The sequence below is a fragment of the Medicago truncatula genome, chromosome 1, assembly GCF_003473485.1.
Source record: "Medicago truncatula cultivar Jemalong A17 chromosome 1, MtrunA17r5.0-ANR, whole genome shotgun sequence".
Taxonomy (NCBI): Eukaryota; Viridiplantae; Streptophyta; class Magnoliopsida; order Fabales; family Fabaceae; genus Medicago; species Medicago truncatula.
Genome location: NC_053042.1, coordinates 44,618,753 through 44,627,876, shown reverse-complemented (window position 1 = coordinate 44,627,876; position 9,124 = coordinate 44,618,753). Strand labels below are relative to the sequence as shown.

The window sequence follows — 9,124 nt, the reverse complement described above, 5'->3', positions numbered from 1 at the left end:
CACACATTGACACCTCACACACAACGCAGCAGCATATTATCGATTATCGATAGATAAACAAAACAAAACGTGACGTTGCGGTGGGTATTACAGAAACAAAACAAAACAAAAACCGCAGCACCAACTTCTTCTTCTCTTCTCTTCTTCTCATTCCGCCGTATTCACTTTTTCTCTCACTCTTTAACACTTTTCGCCATTACTACTATGTAACTTTCTCTCTCTGAATTAACTGTCAATTTTCCTTCTCTCTATCTCTCTCTCTCTCTCAAACAAAGGAGTGAGAATTAGGTTTCTTATTGTTGCTGTTGCTGTTGCTGAAGTCGTTGTCCAAGAACAACAATGGAGTCTCCTGAATCTTCTTACGTGTCATCTCCAGAAGGACCGAGGAAGCACGCTTCTTCACCTCCTCCTGATTCACCTTCACAAGGTATATCTATCTCTTCCGATCTGATCTGTTTTCTCTCTCTGTAATGTACATAGGTCAACGTTTTCATTCTCAACCCTAATTCTTCACAATGCTCCCTCGCTCGCTACTTCTTGTATATTTTAGATTTTAATATATATTTTTATTTTTATTATATGAGTAGAAACGTTATCCTGTTATATATTTTGAATTTTGTTTATTACTTTAATTTTACTGTATATATATATATTTTTTAAAGTTTTGGTAATTAACATTATGATTTTGTAGTGAATTAATTGTTCTGAATCTGTACGTTTCTTCACTTCTTAACTTAATTGGACTATACTAGTCGTGAGCCAAATTAATTGATGAGAAGGAAAATATACTCTGTTTTTTTGTTTTTGTTTTTGTTTTTATCCTGTTTCTTACGGCGTGTTTGTTTATTCTGTTGAGTTTGGCCATAAGCATTAATTTGTGTTCAAAATTTTCAACGTGTAACCAAACAGGGACTGCAGTTAAATGGAAATTTTCAGAGAAGTTTTATGTTGTGAAAGATTGGAGTTAATTTGGATTTGACTAAATCTAAGCTATGTTTTACTATATACTGTTACCAAATTAGAATTGAAATTAATAACGTAATTAAAATTTCACTGCGACGTTTATATTTGATGGAAAAGGTTTTAAGGTTTAATCCGATATGGTATTTATTTAGCGCAAGTTTGGTACCACAGTGAGTTGACGGGAATCACGGCGAGCCACCTACACACACTTAGAGTTGGGTGTGAAAAGTTCAGAGTTATTTGTCTTGCGATTTTATTTTTTGTCTTGGATATTGAAGGGAAGAATAATCTGTTTTCGTAATATGCGCTAAAATTGTTATTAAATATAAAATATGGAAAAGAGAATCATGCTATAGAATTCTTGTTTGAAATTATCAAATTTGGACGTTTATTAAGCTTTTGTGTTAGTGAGAGGCAGAACAACCTTCACACTTCACACATTTGTGCGATTAATTTAGGACTTTGTCATTTTCTTGCTTGCTAGGACAGTTATTTGATGTATGAACTCTGCATTTGTTTTGTTTTGTTTTGTTTTGTTTTGTTTTATGGGTACAAAAGCACGTTGTTCCTGGAAAATGCAGTGATATAATTTTAAGAATGTTTTTTTAGGCAATTTTCAGAATGCTTTTGTAAAACTATGAAATTTAAATTGATTTATTTTACCAACTACACCGATTATCCATGTTGTTAAATAATTGGTACGGCGCCGCTATACCGCTATTATGTATCGGGATTTCAAGCAACAGCGACGAAATCCCATACGCTATTGTGATCTCGCTGCCGCTGCAATAGCCGTGGCTTTTTGCATATTGGAGATAGCGGTTATTGTTTCATAGGGGAAGTTATTGTTTTTAATATTTTTTTTCTCCAATGGACATTAAAACTATCATGTGAGCTGCACATATTTTTAAAAACATTAAAAATTAAATAATGCTGAATCGGTGATGAGATGGGGGTCGTATGTAACCCCAAGACCTAGGTAAAGTGAAAACCTCTCGATCACTAAAACTCTTTTGCCTCTCCACTTTCTTTCTTCACTTCATACTTCATCATGCTTTAATAGTTGTTTGAACTACTGAAATTTTAAGTTTTATGTCGGTCACTTTTTAAATTTCTGTTTATTTGTGCACATCATGCTTTATTTTATGTATAATTCTTTATTTCAACTGCTTTGTGGCTTTCTCTATTTGCCTGCGTCACTATCCGCTATTTCCCATAGCGGATTTTTGGTGATCCGATATTTTCCACGATCCGCTATTAATAACACTACTGATAATTTTTTTATATATTTGATTCTTTGTGATCATTTTTACATAATGTTCACTTTCAGATTCTGTAGAAAAGCCAACGTATGTTAGGTTTCTGGTATCAAATTCTGCTGCTGGTTCTGTTATTGGTAAGGGTGGTTCAACAATCACTGATTTTCAGTCACAATCTGGAGCACGAATCCAGTTGTCACGCAATAATGAATTCTTCCCTGGAACCACTGATCGGATTATCATGGTATCTGGTGCAATCAATGAAGTACTAAGAGCTGTAGAGCTCATTCTTTCAAAGTTGCTCAGTGAGGTAATAACTATGATATTGATTCAATTAGTTACTAGAATAAAATATGTCTTGCATTGCAGGTTTCTGAGCTTAATTTGCTTTATATGATTAGCTTCACAGCGAGGATGACAATGATGTTGAGCCAAAAACAAAAGTGAGACTCATTGTTCCTAATGGTTCTTGTGGTGGAATAATTGGGAAGGGAGGTGCTACCATTAGGTACAATTCATTTTCTTTGTCAAGTTGTAGGGCTTACCTGTTTACCATATTTATGAAATTAGTACTGATCAAATTAGTTTTTGATACTTATGCCTTTTGATTTGTGTTTTGGGAATATGTTTTGATTTCAAGAGGTTGTCCCTTATATGAATGCTGGTTCTTTGGTGTCAGAGCTTTTATATCCCTATGGCCTATGCTTCCCCTGCTAAAAATAAGCATGTTATTGTCAGGCCGGCTGTTATTTTTCATCGCATGATCCTTTATTTTTTAATTTTTTTTAATGTTATTCAGAGATGGGGGTAAAAAGCTTACCTTATGAATTCTTTGCCTTTGATCAGGTCATTCATTGAAGAATCTCAAGCTGGCATTAAAATATCTCCTCAAGATAATAGTTACTATGGACAAAATGATAGGATAGTAACAGTGACAGGAACTCTGGATGAGCAGATGCGTGGAATTGATTTAATTGTTTCTAAATTAGCTGAAGATCCTCATTATTCACATTCCATGAGTTCTCCGTTTACATATTCTGGTCAGTGTCGTTTATTTGTTCCACGGAATATCTCTTATCCATTTTTGTATTTCGCTAATACTTATATACTTTGGAGCACCTAATATGGACGAAGGCAGTAGTTTCTAATCTTCATAATGACTCTTCATTATCCTCCATTAGCCCTGTTTATGTATGGACCCCTGGGATTAGTCTTCTTTCACCTTCGTTGCAGGAAGGAAGTAGATGGAGGCATTACTTTAATTAGTATATCTTCCCAACATATTGTTAGTTTAGCTTGTTAAGTTCATACATTTATACTCTTTTGCTTTCTTTTTAATGAGCCGGGCCCATCTGTCTTTCTTCTGATTGTATTACTGACTTATACATCAGGGATAGTAATGGTAAGGAAATGTTCTTTTTACAAATTCAAATAGTATACTATGTCAAAATATTTAATATATCCTTGTGTATCTGTGTGAAGGTAAAATATGATTAAGATGGTTTCATAATCCATTTGAGTAACACCTGTGATTCATAGAATCCATTTCGTTTTCACCAGATAAGGAATACTTACAAGAGAAGTTGAAAATGAGTTAAAATATCTTAATGTCATTTGAATTTTAGGAATAATAGGTGCAAGGTTAATACACCCATGTAACCGACCCCACTTAGTGAGAAAAGACCGGCTCTTGTTCTGAAAGAGTAAGAGTGGTAAGGATCATACTCTTGGTGATAGTGTGATTTTGGTATTACGCCAAAAAGGTCGAGGCCCAATACTAATTATGGTAGTCTAATACAGCAATTTACTCATTTTTGGGAGCATTTATTTTTAAAATATGAGGGTATTGTCTATTTTTATGGTAGTAAAGTGATGGTTATGTAGATTTATCATGTTTTGTCTTGTATGGATAACTTCGTGTGTTTGATGCTAAGTACAACTTTTTAACATGCATTTTAGGTGCTTATGTCTCGGGTTATCAGGGTGTTCCATATACATATGTGCTTCCATCTGTTGCACCACCAGCATACAACGGAGTGAATTACAGACCTAATGGTACTGGAGCAAAGTTCCAGAACAGCAAGGTTTTCCTCATTCCATCAATTTAATCTTGTTAATGGTTTCTAATGTTTCAAGTTGCCAAGCTTTCAAACACACACACGCACTCAAATCGAATGTTGATTAAAGCTATCTATACCTTAGTCATTGCTACTTAATAAATATATCGTACTTGTAATTGCGATTGAGAGTATGTTGTTTTATGTCACTGCAGTTTATTTTTTATTCTAAAGGGGAATGTAGAGACAGGGAAATGATTCTAGAAAACAAAATGTGGCATTCAAAATGAATATGTTTTGTTGTGTTCACAGAACTTCATATGGTGTTTTTATATAATAGTGCAATATCTAATTAGCTAAAAGGGTGCCAGTTTGTGTTTTTGGCACATGCCTGTTCATAATTTCTGACATGAATGGATACTAACATGTTGGATGATTGGAAGGAAAGGTGATGCATAGATACAATGGTTTTTAAGGAATCAAACCTTTGAAATATTTGCATAATACATACAGTCTCATAAAGGTTTTTTTTATATAGTTTCTTCATTCACCTTGTAATGTTGCTTGCCCTAACACTAACAAATAATTTTTAAATTGGTGTAACTGTGGCGTAAGATTAAATCAGTTCTCTTGACATTTCACATGACAGGCTGATATATTTGACCTGTGCTGGTTCAAGATTTAGTTTTTCTTACTATATTTTAGGGATTTGTTACTACATTTGGCTCACTTTCCACCTATTTTGTTGTTTTACAATTTGTTTTCTTCAACTCAACATGCTATCGTGAGTTAACTTATATGTCTATTACTAATGGTGAATTTAGTGAATAAAATAAGCTACTCATCTTTGTTTAAAACCATGCGTCCTCGTGTAATGATGATTTCCTATGAGTTATATACTTATATATCTATTACCAATGTTGAATTTATGAATGAAAAACTATGTATCTTTTATTAAATTCATACATCCACGTGTAATGGTGATTTGCTCTATGAGTCTGAACTGACATACTTCTTTGTTGTCTTCCAGGAGGATCGAAGTAACTCAATGACCATTGGTGTTGCAGATGAGCATATAGGATTGGTTGTTGGCCGCGGTGGAAGGAATATATCGGATATTAGTCAGGTCAGGTTTACCAATGCCTAATGATTTTGCATGGTATAATGTGATTGCTTATATAATAAACTAACTTGACTAATTTTTGCCCTTTCAGACTAGTGGAGCAAAGATAAAGATATCAGACAGAGGCGATTACATTTCTGGAACAACTGATAGGTTAGTTTTGTTCACTTACATTTTTCCTTCACTCATCCCTCAAGTATAACGAAAGCCAGCAATCAAATTCCTTGTATACTTTATTTTACAGCAGATGTTTTACGGGTGTTTCTATTTCCTTGTTATGCAGGAAAGTTACCATAACAGGATCGCAGAGAGCAATTCGCACGGCTGAATCTATGATACTGCAGAAGGTTGCTTATGCTACCGAGAGAGTGGAGTAGTATTCTGCAAGTTCACCTGTCTACTGTTAGATTCTTGGTGAACCTGCTTGCTCTGCTCATACATTTGCTGAATTTTGGGATTTGTTTACATAAAATTATCTGTCACTTAATATACTTTTGAAGATCTTTATTGTAGTGGGAGAGGGCAGGTTTCTTTCTTTCTTGAACTTAGACCGTTCTTACAGGATTTCTTCTCAAACCCATTCAAAAGATAAGAACTATTGGAAAGGGCTTTCGTGCTTTTCCAAATGTAGTATTTAGAACTATATTATTCTTTTGTTGTAAGTCAACAGTTGCTAATATCATATATAGAGTGGACAATCCTTTTTCTATCCTGGCAGCAGTTGACCTATATCTTCAATTACTGGCCTGAGATAAGATCTGAGAGTTATTTATTTGCAGTGATAGCAATTGGGAATTAAGAATTCACTTGTGGGTTGTCAGAACCCTACACCCTCAAGTTGTGATGTGTGTGCATGTTATTTCATGTTTATTGGTTGTCATTATTCAGAATCCGTTGAATTTACTTATATTTTGTATTTGATTAATCTGATGGCTTGATCAATGGTTAGAAGTGTGGTTGATACTTCAGATAAAATAGAATTAAAATGTTAAAAGCTTGTCAAGTTTTCTTTATAAGTAAGTTGATAAAGTCATCACCACGATTATTATTTCTTAAAACAAAGCTCCAACATTATTTACATGAGTAGATGATATGAAAGTGAAACTTATTTTTCGCGTTAACAGTTTATCGTATTTTCCCATCTAGATTGACGAGGTTGTGTTGGCTTCAAAAGTTCTAGGCATTTTTGACAGGTGTAGTTGTAAAAGTTATGTTGTTTGTTCAAGTCTATTCATGCATTGTAAAGGTATAAGCACGCGGATTGAAGCTTTTTGAAAGCGGTGGTCGAACTTAGTTTGGTTACGTCAGGATTGACATCTGCTTGGTTTCACATTTACAGTGGAGTAGTGGACCGAACCTTGTTTGGTACGTCAGGATTGATATATGTTTGGTCTCACATTCATAGTGGACCTGCTACCTACCTCTCTGATTAGTCAAATGAACTTTTGTCTTCAAGCAAACAAAGGATTTGAGCAGTTGTCTAATTAATTTCATTACTAGAAATGACACTTTTGAAGGACAAAATTAAATGAGATATTAAGGACAAGAAAATGAACTTATAGACTCGGGATTTAAGGATCTTCATCATAGAAAAAGAATACGCGTTTAGTGGCATGCATGTAAGAATTTGTCAAACAAGTAATAAAAGCGCACGAAGCAATATCCTTTTCAAAGCCATAGGTAACTAACAGAGATAAATGTTTTCACATCATATGATGATGTACGGAGTTGTACCATTTAAGAATATTTAAGCAACTCTACATATGAATGAGTCTAGTTTTGAAGTGTCTTTAGTCAATACTAGTACTTATTTTATGAATATTTACATTATTAAAATAGTTTATTTGTCAACTTTTGATTAATTTAGTTAGTTAATGTAGTAATATATGAAAACTATACGTAATTTTATAGAGAAATTTTAATATGGATCACCTTCATAAATGGTCTACCTTAAATTATTATTTAAAGAGTATCTAAAACTTTAATGATATAGACATCCTCTTTTAATAATTGATGTTAGTGGTTCTCCTCAATTTTATGATCGAAATAATAGCTTAATTGATACTCCCTCCGTTTCAAAATACATGTTCATTTTGGAGAAATTGCACTAACCAAGAAATCAAATAAATTTTGTTATTTTTGATGAAAATATGTGTGTGTTTTCTATAATACCCTTAATCATTTATTATTTCATTTTATTTTTTTCTCTCTCTACAATAAATATGCAAGGGTATTATTGACAAGACAATAATTAATGTTGCATTGAAACTTGAAAGTGACAAGTATTGTGAAACAAAATTATTCTCTAAAATGGACAAGTATTATGAAACGGAGGGAGTATTTGTTTGATTAAAACAACGAAAAATAAACATGTAGTTCGCATTAAACCGACATCAATCAAGTAATCGTTTTAGCTGTAAATATGAAATGTTATGAGTTGTTATGAGTTTTTATTTCTAAATTGTATAGTTGCTGTGGACAACTTGGAAGAACTCACTTGATTTTATATACTTTTTTTATATATATATATATCTTATGCTTTTATTATATACTTAATTCATATTTAAATGGGAAGACTTTTTTTTAGAGCATTTAAATTATTATTAACATGAAGTATTTGCAAGATTTTGTCAGGAATGTTTGCACTTTGCATCACTCCGAGTCACCATGTCAACGTCAATGCTTGACTCGACTTTAAGAAAAATAAGATTAAAAAGAAGTAAAAATAAAAGGAAAAGCAACTCATTAACCTCAATGATAGTATAATAATATTCTTTTATTAAAGTTATCATGCTTTACAACCATCACGTTCAATAATGATACACATAAATTTTTTAGTAACCTATCCTATACCATGCATGAAGCAAAATGACCACGAAGTCACAATGCAAATTATTATTATTGGAGATAAAATATATGATATCTGAAGAAGATTGAATAATGTTATTAAGTAGCTAATTGCAAGAGCTTGATACGTTTAAGGGATGTACTCATTTCCTCCTCCACCAGAACCATATCCTGAACCATAGCCAGAACCACTGCCATAACCTCCATTGCCACCACCTCCTCCGCCTCCTCCTCCACCACCACCTCCTCCTCCTCCTCCACCACCTTTTCCACTTCCTCCACCATATCCACCACCTTCACCATAACCAGAACCAGAACCATAGCCTGAGCCACCAGAACCACCACCACCACCTCCACCTCTACCACCTCCTCCTCCACCACCACCACCTTCACCTTTCCCACCACCAGACCCATATCCAGACCCGTATCCTGATCCATATCCAGAGCCATACCCTGAGCCACCATTCCCACCACCACCTCCACCACCTCCTCCTCTACCACCACCACCTCCACCTCCTCCTGATGATCCTCCACCATATCCTTCACCACCACCAGAACCATACCCCGAACCACGTCCTCCTAGGCCACCACCACCTCCCCCCCCTTCACCACCGCCACCACCACCACCACCTCTGCCACCACCAAGTAACCTAGCTGCACATGCTAGGTCTACAATGAACAAAACAATGAAAACGGCCCCTATGAACTTGGAGCTTGCCATGGCTACCCTTGTTTTTTTTATGAAAAAAATAGTAGTAACTCAATGTACTATATATGATAAAATAATGTGATAATATGAATATTGAATACGATTTCTCTATATACTAAAGCTTGAGGATAATGTATGTTGCGATTGTACTTGGTTGCATAAAAGT

General features: G+C 34.4%; 2 protein-coding genes across 3 annotated transcripts; one reads left to right on the top strand and one right to left on the bottom strand.

Moving 5' to 3' along the window:
* On the top strand, positions 1 to 6,170 carry LOC25484838 (protein BTR1). Of its 2 annotated transcripts, XM_039829847.1 has the most exons (9): positions 1 to 157; positions 277 to 427; positions 2,294 to 2,532; positions 2,624 to 2,730; positions 3,069 to 3,262; positions 4,182 to 4,306; positions 5,310 to 5,405; positions 5,494 to 5,555; positions 5,686 to 6,170. In XM_039829847.1, the coding sequence occupies exons 2-9, from the start codon at positions 340 to 342 to the stop codon at positions 5,777 to 5,779; spliced, it is 1,005 nt and encodes a 334-aa protein (XP_039685781.1). In that variant the 5' UTR covers positions 1 to 157; positions 277 to 339; the 3' UTR covers positions 5,780 to 6,170. The 2 variants fall into 2 exon arrangements, with proteins under 2 accessions (XP_039685781.1, XP_039685780.1); XM_039829846.1 differs by having other exon boundaries at positions 1 to 427.
* A 1,977-nt stretch (positions 6,171 to 8,147) lies between these two features.
* On the bottom strand, positions 8,148 to 9,124 carry LOC25484837 (glycine-rich cell wall structural protein 2). The gene has a single exon (XM_039829845.1). The coding sequence runs from the start codon at positions 8,968 to 8,970 to the stop codon at positions 8,380 to 8,382; it is 591 nt and encodes a 196-aa protein (XP_039685779.1). The 5' UTR covers positions 8,971 to 9,124; the 3' UTR covers positions 8,148 to 8,379.

Bases quoted from the DNA above. Each gene is read 5' to 3' on its own strand.
- LOC25484837 (XM_039829845.1), bottom strand. From the start codon at position 8,970: ATGGCAAGCTCCAAGTTCATAGGGGCCGTTTTCATTGTTTTGTTCATT.
- LOC25484838 (XM_039829847.1), top strand. From the start codon at position 340: ATGGAGTCTCCTGAATCTTCTTACGTGTCATCTCCAGAAGGACCGAGG. The intron at 2,731-3,068 runs GTACAATTCATT...GCCTTTGATCAG, and splicing joins AAGGGAGGTGCTACCATTAG to GTCATTCATTGAAGAATCTC. The intron at 5,406-5,493 runs GTCAGGTTTACC...TTGCCCTTTCAG, and splicing joins ATATATCGGATATTAGTCAG to ACTAGTGGAGCAAAGATAAA.